This window comes from Crocodylus porosus, unplaced genomic scaffold (genome assembly GCF_001723895.1).
Source record: "Crocodylus porosus isolate Cpor-Errol unplaced genomic scaffold, CroPor_comp1, whole genome shotgun sequence".
NCBI classification, from domain to species: domain Eukaryota; kingdom Metazoa; phylum Chordata; order Crocodylia; family Crocodylidae; genus Crocodylus; species Crocodylus porosus.
In genome coordinates, this window is record NW_017728921.1 from 14,864,802 (window position 1) to 14,880,712 (window position 15,911).

The 15,911-nt window shown below is 46.8% G+C and overlaps 1 protein-coding gene across 1 annotated transcript in view; it reads right to left on the bottom strand.

Moving 5' to 3' along the window:
• Positions 1–14,874, bottom strand: part of PPM1F (protein phosphatase, Mg2+/Mn2+ dependent 1F) — a 33,240-nt gene extending 18,366 nt beyond the window's left edge. Inside the window, exon 1 of the mRNA XM_019539064.1 lies at positions 14,638–14,874. Within this exon, the coding sequence (XP_019394609.1) occupies positions 14,638–14,843 (206 nt within the window). The 5' untranslated portion in view covers positions 14,844–14,874. The remainder of the gene's footprint in view (positions 1–14,637) is intronic.
• Between the last annotated feature and the right edge of the window lie 1,037 nt (positions 14,875–15,911).

A 15,911-nucleotide genomic window follows, 5' to 3' on the forward strand; every position in this document is an offset into this window, starting at 1 on the left:
GGTGTTAAACACCATCAGGTTCTCATCCGCCCATTTGCTGAGGCTGTCGAGGTCAGCCTGGATCACCCACCTGTATTCTGGCGTGGATGCTTTGCGCCAAAGTTTGGTGTCATCGGCAAACTTGGCCAGTCCGCTTCTGACTCCAATGTCCACGTCATTAAATGAAGATGTTGAACAATATTGGTCCAAAGGCAGAGCCTTGGGGGACACCCCACTGGTCCCAGGATACCATGATGAGTGACTTCCATCTATTACTAACCTCTGGGTCCAACCATGGAGCCAATTTCCCAGCCAGCGGATCCTGGTCGACCCAAGGCCACAACTGGCCAGTTTCGCCAAGAGGTGATCATGGGATACCAGATGGAAGGCTCTTTTCAAGTCAAGATATATGACATCAATCTCTTCTCCCTTGTCCAGGTGATGGGTCACCTGGTTGTAGAAGGAAATGAGATTGGTCAAGCGAGACCTACCTGCAACAAACCTGTGCTGGCTATCCCTTAGGATGTTGGCATTAGCCAGTCCATTAAGGATGGCCTCTTTAATAAACTTTTCTAAGATCTTCCCTGGGATAGAAATCAGGCTGGACCCACTTTCCTCCCTTTCTTGAAGATTGGCACCACATTGGCCTTCCAGTCTTCAGGCACTACACCAGAGCGCCAGGAGTTTTCAAAGATCCATGCCAGAGGCTGGGCTATGATGCTCGCCAGCTCCTTGAGTACCCTGGGGTGTAGATTGTCAGGGCCAGCTGACCTGAAGGTATCCAGCCTCTCAACGTGTTCCTTCATAAGGTCAGCATTGATGGAAGGCAGGGGATCTCTCTCACCCAGACCCCCTTGTCCTGTAGCGGGCATGGGTGTCCCATGGGACTGATGAAAGACCAATGCAAAGTACCCATTTAATAAGCTGGCTTTTTCCTGGGCGTCAGTTGCCCCATCTGGTTCAGCAGGGGTCCAATGTTACTGTTGCTTTTCCTCTGGTTCCCCATATATCTGAAAAAGGACTTTTTATTGTCCTTGATGCTCGAAGCTAGTTGGAGTTCAGCTGCAACTTTGGCTTTCCTGGTTTGCTCCCTGCAGGACTGGACCAGTGCAGAATAATCCTCCTTGGAGGTGAATCCTATCCTCCATCCTTTGTAGGCCTTTCTTTTTAGCCTCAGGAGGTCTGCTGGGTCCCTGGAGAGCCAGGGGGGCTGCTATGCCCTACTGCTGCCTTTCCTCTGAGATGGAATACACTTAGCTTGTACATTGAGGATTGCTCCCTTGAGGAGCAACCACTCTTCTTGAACTCCCCTCTCCCTGGGGTCATGGTCCCTTAGGGCCTCACTGACTAGCCTCCTGAGCTTGTTAAAGTTGGCTTTTCTGAAGTCAAGGACATCTCTGTTGCTGATTGAGATAATTATTGCATACATGTGTATTATACAGCATCTCTCTTCTTGCAAAATCAAATAGCACTTTACATGCTGTATGCCTACAGTAAAGAAATTGCATCCTTCTCTGGGCTGAGAAGACAAATGCCTTGTTTTTATCTGGGTTCATAGGTAGATGTACTGATCACCCAGGAAAATATATAGTTTCAGCCTAATATAGATTCAGCCTAACTGCTTTTCCATCAAAATACAGATGGACAAGGAAGGGGGCAGGATGGAAGAACTTTCTAGGTATCAGCTGCCCTAGTAATTGTTTTGAATGTCCACTCTATCCCAGAGGAGAGTGAAAACTAAACCACAATCATTCAGAAGCTGTTTCATTCAAGAGTAAACTACCTGGTTTACTTTGCACTTATAGCAAGATAGAACAGACACAAAGTTACACAGTAGCTGATATACATTAAGCCCCAAAGTGCTAGTCAGTCCGATCACTACATTGAATTTATAAACTGATGGAATCTCACACATCCTAGATCCAGGCCAAGCCAAGAGATCAGTTTAGCTTGTTCCTCTTCATCTTTTGATACCATGCTTTCAGTCCAACTTTAGTTATCGACTTTCCCCCTACTTTCAAAAAAAGTTGTTGCCATTGCATCATAGGCAATACACAATTTATTCTTATGCATCAGAGATACTGTAAACCTTACGCAGTAGAGCTCCACATTACAATCCATACTCCTCTAAAAAGAAAAGAAAATCTGTATGAAATCCCCACAAGTTTCTTATTGAAATAAAAACAATAATAAAAAGAGCCTAGATAAAATAATCCCCATCTGTTGAATAGGCAAAAACCTCTACACTGAAGGTTTCACTGTCACATCATATACCTCATACAGATGAACATAGCAAATCACCAGAAAAAGACCTGGGAGTATCAGATGTTAGGCTACTGCATGCTGTCCAGATTCCCTGTCTCACATATGACTACTCTTCCAGAAGGGTTCTCAAACCACATGACAGACTGTCTCTTGTTGTGCTCTGTGCTCACAGATTACATTTTAAAAAAGCATAACAGCTCAACAGATAGCAGATGCTGAACAGCTGCTCTCCAGCACTTTAAACAGGGAGGAATGCCCTGTGCAACCTGGTAGAGGGTGTTACAAGGCTTTGCTGAACTCTACCAAACTTTTTGTTTATTCATCTCCCCCAGATAATGTCAGGAGATCATTTGGCATGTAACCAGACTGTCCTAAGTAGTTACTGACTGGACCCATGAAGTTTAATGTTCATGTCAGAGAATGGTAGGCTAGACACTCGTCAAAGTTCACCTCCACCCCCTCAACAAACAGCGCATGCTCATCCTAGAAGTCAGATTCATAGATGCTAGGGTTGGAAGGGACCTCAACAGATCAGAGTCTGACCCCCTGCCTAGGCAGGAAAGAGTGCTGGGGTCAGATGCCTACTCAGCCTTCTCTTAAAGACCCCAAAGGCAGGGGAGAGCACCATCTCCCTTGGAAGCCCTGGTATTAGGTACCAGTCATTATCATGCTACTGTGAGAAGTGTGGTAATGAAGTCAGGTGAAGGCCACACTATTAAATTTTTGTTGATAAAGCTATATAGATCAGGATTGTGAAGAGATGCCACCCCAACTGACAGAGCTATGCCAGCAAAGCCCCCCAACATATATGTAATTCAACCAGCAAGCCTGCACTTTTCCAATATAATCTCTATCGTCTGGGTAGAGAAAGGTTGAGCAGGCCTAAAACAACTGACACAGGAAAAAACACATGCTTAAACTAGCAAAGCAGCTCTGGCACTTGTTAGTAGAGCTCTACTTTCAAGGTGTCTAAATGAAGCCATCTCTATGCTAGAAGAATCTGAGCAGATCTTTTGCTCAAAAGGGAACTGCCAGCATTTGCAAATCAAATCTCCAAGTAAACAAAAGCTGCCTTTGTTCAGTACTTTCCCCATCCCCAACTTTGTTTATTTCCCTTCTGGTCTTATAATTAACTGCAGAATTCTTTTACTCATGTGAATCCAAGGTTTGCAGGAAGTGCCCCTAAAACTTCAAAATGACTGCAACCAAGGGCCCGCTGCACTAAGCAACATAGAGACACATACCTGCAAAAAGAACTGAAAGCCTCTAGATGGATAGAAAATAGCTGCTGTATGAATTCAGCCTGTTAACTGACTCCTGTTGACTAATATTTACTTAAAAAAAAAAAAAGAGTAAGAATGATGGATTTTTAAGATGCATGCAGATTATTTATTATTCTCACTCAGCTCTGAAGTAATAGACACTCAGGATTCTTTTTGGGCAAAACTGTCAAAGAGGCTTCAGGACTGGTCCTGGAAATTTACTTGGGCTCAGACATCTTGACAGCTTTATCAAAAATGTGTGTTTAATGAATAATTTCACTTCCCTCCTATAAAAATAAATAAAGGAAAAAAGCACTAAACATAGAAGGTTACACAGGGGAAGTGATCAACCCTCCTACACATTCCCTCCATTTTCTGCTGAGTCAGCTCAATTTCAGGATTACACTTCTTATTCAAGATGTCAGTTTCCAGGTCTTAGACGTTGACAGGCTATTGATCAACAGTGAATCTGCCATGGAAAGTTCCTAACCTTCCCTCTTAAGACTGATAAAATTAATCACAAGCAGCAGAGAGGGCAAAAAGGGAGAGTCTAAGATTGATAAAATTAATCACAAGCAGCAGAGAGGGCAAAAAGGGAGAGGTCAGGTCTAGAACCTACAGAGTTAAATGGAGTCAGGCACATCCACTTCAAGTAAAAATATATACCAATATAGTCATTGCAAGGAACCCAACCACATGAAGTGTCCTGTCATCTTGTTTTTATTTCCCTCTAACTCATAAGCATCCCTTCCTTCTGGCTATGCTCAACGTTTTAAACAGACCATGAATGCATTCTTAATAGCAGAAGGCCAAACACAAGATGATAACACCTTGGTTAACTAAATGCAACCTTCAAAAGCTAAATGAGGCAGAGTAGAAAGGATTTAAACAGGAATAAGAAAGTTCTTGCATGCAAAACTACAAGAACAAGGAATGCAGGTTCTCCAAGGAAAAGTGGAATTTGTTTCCTCCCAGAAGCCAAAGAACCAAGCATTTACACAGTTCCACGTTCACATACTTTTTTTATACTACTTTTATCTTATTTTTTGGCATTTATTCAAGGTCTTCCCCTTTTTCTTTCTTCCTATTTCATATCCTAATAGCTGTGGCACGTGGTACATTTAAAATGCAATACTGACAGACAGTAAACTGACCACACATTAAAGCCTTACGGCATGATAATACAGCAAAATAAGCCACCAAGAAATAACTGCATAATATCAAATTATATGAATACAAGGTGTTATGATGCAAATGTTATGTATGTATGCAGGAACACCCAGGCAAGTATATAAAACAAAAAGTTACAAATGTAATGGGGTGCCATTCAGGGTTAGGTTAGAACAGGACTGGGCAAAATGGCAGATCCAGCCAGCAGCTGGACTCTATTTCCCAGCAGCACATGTCTGGGCCACTCCTGGCCACTCTCCATGGAGACCCTGGGAACATGGCGCCATGGGACCACGGGCCTGTGACAGCACGGAGCTGCAGAGCCGGGGCTGAGCCCCACACCATCCCATGGTCCCATGCTCTCAACAGAAACTGCCCAGGAGTAGTGCAGGCTGGGTGGGGAGCTGCTCCAGGGCCAGGGCCAACACTGGGCCTGGGTCGGGGCAGAGTTGCGACCCACTCCCTGCATGCCCCTGTCCACGGAACCTGCACTAATCACAGGGGCACAGGGGCAGCAAGTTGCAGCTCTGCCCCAGCCCCACACTGTCACAGCCCCAAGATCCCGGGTTTTCCCTGGCCCTGCCTGTCTGTCTTGCTCCTGGCCACACACCCTGCCTGCACAAGTCCCGCCCCCAGTGGTACGTGTGGGGCAGACAGGGCAGGGTGCCCAGGCAGCAGAGGCTGGGTCTGGTGGCAGCAGCTATTGTGAGCCACTGCCGCAGTGGCTGCTGGGAAATAGGGTCAGCTGCAGGCTGGATCCAGTTGTAGGCTGGACTTTCCTGCCCCTGTGTAACAGTTTAGCTGATTTGTGGCACTAAATCAGGTACAACCCTTAGTGTAGCAGCTGATGAACCTCCCCAGTGACAGCTCCCTCACCCAACCCTGCTTTTTAAAGCTGTTAAAAGTTATATTAGATCTTCCAGCTCGTTGTTAGCAGTTCTCATGGTTTTATTATTTCAAATCTCATGACATTCAGTATTCTATTTAAATCCACAGTTCCCCATGTGGAGCACCTTATAGCAACAACAGGACCTCTCCACTTCAGAATGGCAAAAATACTACTTAGAAAGATGCAAGTTGGAATCAATGCAAGCATATACACTGAAGTTATACTAATCATAACCCAGCTTTGGTGAAGGAATTTTAATACACATTAACTATGACTGAACCGCCTGTAATAAAAAGACACAGTTAATTCGTCTTTCTTGAAATCTACTTCTTTGATCATGGATTATTGTAACAGCAAATTCACTAGTCAGTTTAACAACTTGTATTAATAAATGGCAATGCCTTAACATGTTCCACCTTTATCTTGTGCACATGAAGCCTAAGCAAGACATCCAAAAAACCACAATGTATACTTTGTAAGACGCCAGAGTGCTGGCATGACACAAAAAGAAAACCGGGGCAGAGGGTACACAGCAGTACACACTGCATATTAATATAGTTAATAATCATAAATGTTGCCTTTTTTAAATGGTTTTCTAAAAATTCCAAATCTGGTGGCAATAAATCAAACTTCATATACTACCTTTCTTCTTGTGTATTCTTTTCTGTTAAACTTTTTATGAGGAGAAAGGAAAAAAAGAGAAAGAAAGAGAGGGGAAAAAAGAAGGAAAGAAAAAAAAGAAAAAAGGAGAGAAGAGAGAGAAAGACGTAAAGAAGGAAAAGAGAAAGAAAAAAGAAACAGAAAAGAGGGGAGATGAAAAAGGAGAGAAAGAGAAGGCAGAAAAGAGAGAGGATAGAAAAGAGAGAGAAAAAAGGAGAGAGAAAGAAAAAGAGAGGAAAAAGGAAAGAGAAAGAGGGTATGTCCTTCACTGCCCATGTCTCCCACCACTACCGGCTGTGGCTTGGGTCTGCTAATCCAGAGCAGTGTCCCATGGAGGGAGGCAGTGACACCCCAGCAGCAGCTGCCAGGGCCAGGTCTGGGGCGCTCAGGCCTCACAGATGGCCCCAGAGTTAGGGGAGGGGGGTGGGCCTGGGTGCAGGGCTGAGAGGGAGGGCCCAGCCAGGGCTCAAGCAGACAGGCCCAGCCAGGGCTCAGCCCAGTCCCACCCAGGCAGGGGCAGCATTGGGGCACCCAGTGATGGCACCAGGTGGTACAGGGAGAAGCAAGTGCAGGGGGAAAGTGCTGTAGATAGGCTGGCCTGGCTGGGCCCTTGGAAAGGCAGCAACCAGAGAAGAGTGGGGGCCAGGCAGGAAGCGGAGGCTGCTTTGGGGCTCTTCAGCCTCAGGCCATGGCAGGCAGGTGTGCCTAACAGCACCTGAGGTAGGGCCTGGTCTGGCCTGGCCCATGCAGCTTCATAGAGACAAAGGAGACTGCCTGGCTGGGGCATGACACCAGGCTTGGGGGGCTTCTGGCTCTGCCTGTGTCCCCTGGGCCATGATGGAAGCCCCCCAGGCTTCAGGAACAGTGGCCACAGGCAGTGCTCAGGGCCAGTCAGCCATGACCCTACAGTGCAGAAACCCTGCACCAGCCCCAAGAGAGCAGCTGCAGGTGGGTGAGGCTGGGGCACAGGCATGGCACACCCATGGCAGCTGTTCCTGGGAGCTCCTGTGGCCAGGCCCTTGCACTGGGGGTGGCTGGGTCCACCCTGCTCACATTGTGCCCAGTGTCCTGCCCCAAGCCAGGTGGTGTCCCCTTGCAGGCAGGGTGGCTGTGCCCCATGCCCATGGAGCTGTGTGGGCCAGGCTGGGCCCATCTTGCATGCTGCCAGCCACTCAAACCTGGTTAAGCCCAGGGTAGCCCCCACTTCCCACCCAGCCAGGTTGAGCTGCCTGTGGCACCTCCTCCTGTGTCTGCTTTAACTCATGGTTCCCAGACCCAGCTCCAAGAGTCCAGCACTGCCCCTGCCAGCATGGGATGGGGCATCCATCTGCTCTGTGCAGCAGTCCTGCACAGTACTTACTCAGGCCCTGCCCCTGCCCTGCAAAATGACCATGGTATTAAAACTTTATGCTGTGATCAACCCATGAAAATTGGTAAGTACCCCCATGATTTAAGTAGACCCCCATCTTTTATCCTAACAATGGCCCAACCTGGAGTTGCAGATTAGAAAGCTGTTTCATGTGTGATATCACCAGTAAAAGACCTCTTTCTGAATTTGACAGGAACAGGTGGACTGAATGGTGAAAACAGTTATAAGATTAACTGAAATGGCTGCCTCTTGCAAAAACATCAGAGATCACACTAGCACAGGGATCAGCAACCCCCAGGACACGTGCCAATTAGAGGCACACAGAGACATTTTTCCTGGCACGCCAGGAGGAGTGCAAGGAAGTTGTTTAAAAATAAATAAATAAATAAAATATGTTGCTGCTCTGGGCTCTCCTAAGCAGTCATAGGTCCCAGCGCCATAGCAGGCACCGGGAGGCAGAGTCGGGAGAACACAGGCAGGGTTGCAGTCTGTGTTCTGCTGTCCCTGCCCCCGTCTCTAGGCTGTGCCCCCCAGCCTGGCCTGGCCCCTAGAAGGCAGCAGGGAATTGCCCCCCTCCCCCATGGCAGCAGCCAGTGAGTACAGGCTTGTTTTTAAATGAGCTAGGAGAACAGGCGGAGTAACCATTGAGAGTGGGTGGGAGATGGGGCCGAATCAATTTGGGACAGTGATTCAAATCACCAAATCAAATCACTGCCCTCGAACAGATGAATCCGAAACAAATATTAGCTGCTTCGCACAGACCTACTGCACAGTAGCATCTGAAAATAACTGAGTGGCAATGAGACTGTACAGTAACACTGGTTACTGCGCAGTCATTTAGTACTTGGTTAAGAAAGTACTAAATGATTGTGGTAACAATTGCACAGTTGGCCACTCATGTAGACATGGCCAGTATGACTCAAAAGAGATAGTAAGCAGGGGTTGGCAACCCCCAGCATGCATGCCAGAGCACGGCATGCAAAGGCATTTTGCTTGGCATACACACCTTAGGGCAGACAGTGGGGAAGGGACCGGGGCTGCGCCATCACAACAAGGATCAAGCGTCTTGCGGCTCTCGCCATCTGCCCCTGGCACGCCAACATCTTACAAGTTAAGGCTGGGGTGCTTTTGGAACTCTGCCCAAAAACACTGCTGACCCCTGTACCACAGAGAGCTTAACTACACACCCAAAAACATGTTAAAAACAACGCTGAAGTTGTGAACTCAAGCACTCATATTAGAATACATCTTTTATAAGATAGAACCTTCCTTTGGCTGCTTTGTGTACAATCTTTATGATACATTTCTATTTACATTATTTTATTGTATGTCAATTCTGACCTTTCTTAATTTTTAGAGGGCTCTATTTGCAACCTTGATATTCCTTTAATGTTCTTTTAAACAACAGGCTGAAAAAAAATCATACCAAGTTGGCACCAACTTACACTATCAACAGGGTTGGAGCCAGAGTTAGATCCACTCCACTGGCATCTGCCACTTGAGCTAATGGAGTATCTAACAACAGCATTCTGACATTCTCTCTATGGACCAACACTAAAAGGAGATGGGACATTAAGGCTTCACAGACATTTGCTGACTGAACACTGTTAAGTTTCAAGAATTGTGGGCCACATTGCAGATTCATAGATTATAGTCAGAAGGGACCACAATGGATCATCGTGTCCAAACCCCTGCCCCGGCAGGAAAAAGCACCATGGTCAGACGACCCCAGCCAGGTGACTGTCAAGCCTCCTTTTGAAGACCTCCAAATTAGGTGACAGTACCACCTCTCTTGGAAGTGCATTCCAGATTCTGGCTACCCTTACAGTAAAAAATGTCTTCCTGAAGTCTAACCTAAATCTACTCTCAACTAGTTTGCACCCATTATTCCTAGTTACTCCCTGGGGCACTCTGGTAAATAGCACATCACCAATTCCCTGTTTTCCTCCCTTGATAAACTTATAGGCGGCTACAAGGTCACCCCTCAGCCATCTTTTGTAAAAGCTGAAGAGATCCACATCTCTCATCCTCCCCTCGTAGGGTCTTTCATGGAGGCCACTAATCATGTGAGTGGCCCCCCTCTGACCCCTCTCCAGATTCTCCATGTCCCTCTTGAAGTGTGGCACCCAAAACTGGACACAGTATTCCTCCAACTGCAGCCTGACCAATGCTGCATAGAGGGGGAGAATCACCTCCCTCAATCTGTTGGTTATGCATCTGCTAATACATGACAAGGTGCGACTGGCTTTGTTGATGGCCTCGTTACACTGCTGGCTCATGAGAGATCTTGGAGTCAGCTATGAGGAGGTCATCCCCCAACCTGTAAGTGTGCTGGGGATTCTTCCTTCCTAGGTGGAGTACCTTACATTTATCTTTGTTGAACTGCATCCTATTTCTTTCCACCCATTGATCCAACCTGTCCAGGTCAGCTTGTATCTGCTCCTTGCCTTCTGGTGTGTTAACTTTGCCCCATAACTTGGTATCATCTGTAAACCTGGAAAGGGTGCTCACCACACCCTCATCCAAATTGCTGATGAAAATATTAAACAACACTGGTCCAAGGACCGAACCCTGCAGGACCCCACTGCCCATCTCCTTCCAGGCTGAGAACAACCCATCCACTACCACTCTCTGGGTACAGTCCCTAAGCCACTTAGCCACCCACTAACTGGATTGGAGGGATTGTGTTCTATTATAGATTTAAAAAAATATAGAAAATTAATAAGATTCCAGGAAACTACAGACAAATTAATCAAGGATAAACCATACAAGATTTGCATGCTACTAAGATCCATCAACTATATGAAAGTTCTGCCATTCAGAATATCTTATGAGAAACACCACACTGCCTCGGCACAAGGACTTAGTAGCAGGGAACTTTTGAAAATTTTAGCCATATTTCATAGAAGGGAACAAAAGACTGCCCTGGCTGAAAGCAAAGTTTTCCTCCCTCCCCCACTATGCTAAGACCATTTCCAGTTCTGAGAATTCCAGTCACTTCCAGTTATTCTCTCCCTAAACCAATTGTACTCAGTACCGGATGTACAGCAGTACTACTGTGCCTTTTTCCTCCCAGATACTTCCATATGACATACACTGCAAGCTCTTGGTCTGATTAATACCTGGCTCTCTGTCAGAGAAAATAAAATGGTATGCAACTGAGAAACTGTCAAGACAGAAACACAAATTCTTTGAAAAAAAATAAAAGGGAGCACTGAATCTATGGATGCAATGTTACTGCATTACAGTGACACACATCACTATTAGCCTCAGAGACAAGTAAAAAAAACAAAAAGATTAAAATAACCAAATATTCTTAAAAACAAGCAAGCAGTTTTGAAAATGTAGTGCCAGAAAAAGAATAGCAACCCAAAGATGAAAAACACAGGTTTCAGGGGAGTCAGAACAGGAAGTGAGTCTCACAACTGTTATTACAGTAGTCTTCAAACAGGAAGCCTGTTTGAATTTTACATTGTTTCTTGGTTACATACAACTATCTTCAGATAAGTTGTTTCAAGTTCATTAAGAGGATCTAGAAATGTTTCTGGTAGTTACATTTCAGATCAATTTAAATCTTTGAAGTCATTCGTGGATTCCTTACAATTCCAGTTATTTTCTGTAGGTGGTGTTCACAGCACAGTGGGCTTTCACCCCCAAAATGCATTTTCAATAAAAATCCTGCAAAGAGAAATTATTTGGATAAACACCAATCTGCTGAACTTTACAGAAAGCAAGCACAGCAATCGACTTAAATGGGACTACTCATTGTATAAAAGTTAAGCATGTGTTCAAGTCCCTACAGAATCACTGCCTTAGACTGCAAGCTCCACAGGACAGGACAGGTATATGACACTTTGTAGACTGCTGTGAATATTTACAGTTATGTAAAGCTATTTTGAGCATCACCTGCAAAGGCAACTAACTATGGTTTGATCTAGTTGGCTGTTTCTTCACCCTGAATGGCAAAACACTTGGTTTAGAAGACTGCCAATACTTGGAGCTTCTTGCAGAATCTAATAAAGCCCATTCCTTTCTCCACTTTCCCCAAAAGCCTTATGTAGCAACCCTTCCACAGGTTGTCGGACTACTGCTCCCAGACAGTGAGGGTTGTGTCTGACAGCAGTTAGAAGTGGGGTGGAACTGAACATCACCTGATGGACTCCTTAGTACTTGGCTTGCACCTTGCTGCTTCACACAGATAGGAATGTAGCGACTAACACAGCTGAAATCATTAACAGCACTGAAGAACTTCATGCAGAGCTTGATTGCACAGTGCACTTTGAGAGTCCTCTAGATCAGCATTTCCCAATCTTTTCCAGACCAAGGCACACATAACATTAATACATTTTTTCTACAGCACACTTGTTAAGGCATTCCCCATCCCCATACTTAATAAGCTCATTGTAGTTCATTGCTGAAGCAAAATTTCATGGCACAGCTGTTCAGAGGTTCATGAACTGCGCATCCCCCACAGCCAGTACATGGCACAGTAGATGAATTTTCTTCTGCTTGGCTGATGCCATCTCTCCCCCACTGCCAACACAGGTGAGGGTCTTTTGTGAATAATCTCATCAATGTGACTCATTTGTTAGCGTTCGGCATCTGGAGACCTTTCTTATTATTATTCCAAAATTTTTGCAGCACACCAGGGAGCTCTTCACAACACACTGGTGTGCCATGTGCTACATTACTAGAGATCACAGAAATTAGATACTAGATTGCCAGAGCACTACATAAAAATCCAAAGAATAACACAAAGTCAAAATCTTCCAAATTTAATGGCCCACCAGGCTAATAACTTAGTTAAGGCATGTCATTTTCTGGGGCCAGTGGCACACAATGGAGTGTTGTAGTTAGCATCACATCCAACTGACCTAAACTCCCAGGTTGAACAACCAGGGATCCATGTACAGCCAAGTTAACTGGGATCAGCCTTCAACATGAGCCTGAAAGAAGGTTCACACTCATGCCTCTGGAGCAATAGCAAGATACCTTAACCTGGCAGATACCAGGGTTTTATGCTCATAACCCTATCCTTATGACCATAAACAACTATTTCTGGTCCTAGGCCATGCAAGTCCCAAAGATGTTCAGATACTCTGCAACTTTGCTTCAACTCCATCTGGGATTGTTACCCCTAACTTGGAAGCTGCCATCTTAACTACTCTAACACCGTGGTGCAGCAAGAGAAGAAAGTATGGAAATTAAAGAAACCTACGTGGCCCGATTAAAAGTTTTTAACTGGGTTAAACCTCACAGCATGGAAGTCTATCCCCAGTGGGTATTTACCTTAACCTGCCACCTGCCTTTAGGCATGTCATAATTATATTCCATAGCAGCAGGTAATCTATGCTGCTGTGCACTTGCTCTGACTTGACAATATTCCTGCTTACTTGTAAACAAAATACCAATGCCTCTTTAAATAACCACTTATCTGTGCCCTTAAAACAACTCCTTTTCTCTTTCTTCCCATATCCATTCCCCCTGTTCTTCTCTTGTGTGTTTCTCTGGTTTCAGTTTCAAAGTGATTTGTACTGGGATTCTTGTTCTTTGAAGCTACATTATAAAACCAATGAGCAGTGCCTCACTGGGTGTAAGATGCATAATGAAACCAGGTACCCAACAATTCAAATGTAGCTGTACTGTGCCTGAAAACAGTGTCAGTCACAACCGCTTCACTTTTTGATCAATTTAGGCAGACAGGAGAAAAATATTAAACTACTGTGTCCCACATTTCTGATTTTTTTCCAAGTGCCTACTGCCTAGAAGAAAGCACGTGTAGGAGGGTCTCTATGTCTTTTTATATTGCTCTGCTTTTTTTTGTAATTGCCTTCTCCCTCCAAGTTTTTCCAGCAGCTAACTGGAATAAATACCCCTAAGGAAAGACAGAGGGCTTACGGAGGTCCAAGATGCTGGCTGTCTAATCAGCACTGGCTGCAGAGGAGGTATGTGAAGAATGCAGCTGCTGACATGCTGGTTCCTTTCTGTGCAAACACCCCTAGTGACAGGTGGGATAAAAGCACTGCAAAAGCTGCACGGTTTCTCTGCTTTCACTGACTGCCCAAAAGCTGCATGAAATTTGAACTGCACTAAGCACAGAATCCTCAGTTCCCTACATTGCTTCTTGTGGAGATGCCTGACAACTGCAGAGCTTCACACCTCCTTAGCCAGGCTCCTTCTTGGAGCAGGATCCCGACTCACTGGCTTCCCTCTGCCCTGCTCTGATCTGATCCACAAAAATGCTCATCCAGATCTACTCATTTTCCAAAACAGTTTAAAATTCAGGGGACATGATGAACTTCAAGATCTCACTTAAATGACACCATGCTCGTGAGAATGCTGTTCTGATCAAGGGTGATTCAGTCCTGAGTGAATAAACAGGAACTTTACAGTCATTTAGGGCTATGACCTAAACAGCAATTTGAATGCACATTTCTAGTTTCAAAAAAGCACTAGAGCATCACCCCAATTCACCGACTGTATTAGCACGACAGCCGCAATTGTTATGTTGGTCTTATTAGAAGTCTACATAGCACACGCATTTTTTAAGCAAGGAATGAATTTAGCAGGGGACAACCTAGATCCTTTCAATCAGGCTACTTCTGAAAATAAAAATCACATTTATTGGAGAGAAGCACAGTGAAGTGGGCGCAGAAACAAGGCCAGGGGCTCCTGGGCTTCCAAGAAACTCCTCTGGTGGCTTTGTGTGTGCCTCATTTAAACACCAAACACTATTTTCACCAAGAGATTTAAAACAGACACTTAGCTTTCATGAGAGGATTTCAGCACCGCGGTCTATCATGGAGGTATGCGTGTGGGGGGGGGGAGGGGGGCGACCTTCCCCAGCCGAGGACACGCAGCCAGGGCTGGAGCACAATGGCGATAAAAACAGCGAGATAGCGGGGCTGTTTGAGCTGGGCCGGGCGGCACCGCAGCGCCCGTACGGCGAAAGCCCCCGCACTGAGGCACCGAGGAGACCGCAGAGCCCCGCCCCCCCCCCAACGGCTCCCCAACGGCCGGCGCCCATGCTCCGTCCCTCTCACCTGGCGGCCAGGAGGCCCCCGGCCAGCTCGGCCAGCTCGCCCCTCGCCTCCGCCCTGCTCAGCGCGCCGCTGCCCTGCGGGCTCCAGGGCGGCAGCTCCTCCGGGCCCAGCGGCGCCGAGAAGTCCCGCAGGAAGGAGCCGAGGACTCCCCGGGCTGCCTCTGTCTCCGCCTGCAGGGCCGGGGCCGTGGCCGTGGCCGTGGCCATGGCCGCCTTACCCCCAGCGCCAGGCAGGCGCCAAGCACAGCGCGGGGGCAAGAAACTGTAGCGGCGGCTCCTTTAAGGGAGCGGGAAGGGGCGGGGCCTTGGAGGGGCCAGCCCGCCCCGCGCTCCTCAGCCGGTCGGTGAGCTGTGCTGCTCTCCGCCCTGCCCCGCGTCACGTGTATTGCGCAAGGGACGCGTGGTGAGGGTGGCTGGGTAGCGCGTGGTCCTCCGCTCTCCCCAGAGAAGAGCGGAGCTAGTGCGGGGAAGGTTTTCCGTGGGCTGCTGGTCCCAACTCAAATCCTAACCGCCTTGAACACAAGGGCTTTCTCAGCCTGACGAAGGGTTTTTAAACATGAAAGCTTGCTAAGAATTGTTTTTTCCAACTGTTGCCACGGAGACGCGACTAGCTGTTCTCAGGCGCTCTTCCCCAGGCGACTGGTGTTGTACCTCGCTGACGTTCCCGCCTTCGCCCGGGCTGATGTTCTCCATCCGACTCCTTGACCCCGTTTCATTCAGGTAGACGATACTAACCTGCTGATATGTCCTCCACAGGAGGTTTATATTGAGCAGATTCTTTTTGGTATTGGTTGGTGGAACCCGAGCGTGCTCCGTCCACTCCATGCATTGACCTGGTATTGCAGTGCTTCCAGGACCGGTAAAAAAAAAAAAAAAAAAAGCCCGCCACGACTTGATGGTATCAGTGTCTGGGGTCGGTTATCGTGTGTGCCCGTAGGCCCAGGGTTCTCCTGGCAGTCACTCTTGGGGCTTCACCACGCCTACACCCTGGACACCCTGGCCTCACGCCTCCTATATGGTGGTGCCAAGCTGTTTGTTGTCTCATTCTTTGGACTCTTACCCAGATGATATGCCGGCTCCTCCCTAACCAGAGCTAGGCCTACTACAGGGTTAATGCACTCTGGTCTCCCCTAGAGCTCGGGGAAAAACCAAGCTTAACAGAAACCACAAAAACCTCAACACAAACTTGGGCATACTGCCCCTTTAATTGCCCCCTCCATGCCTCACTGAAGCACTGACTGCCTCATGCCTAGGCACTCAGTTTTTGCCTATTCC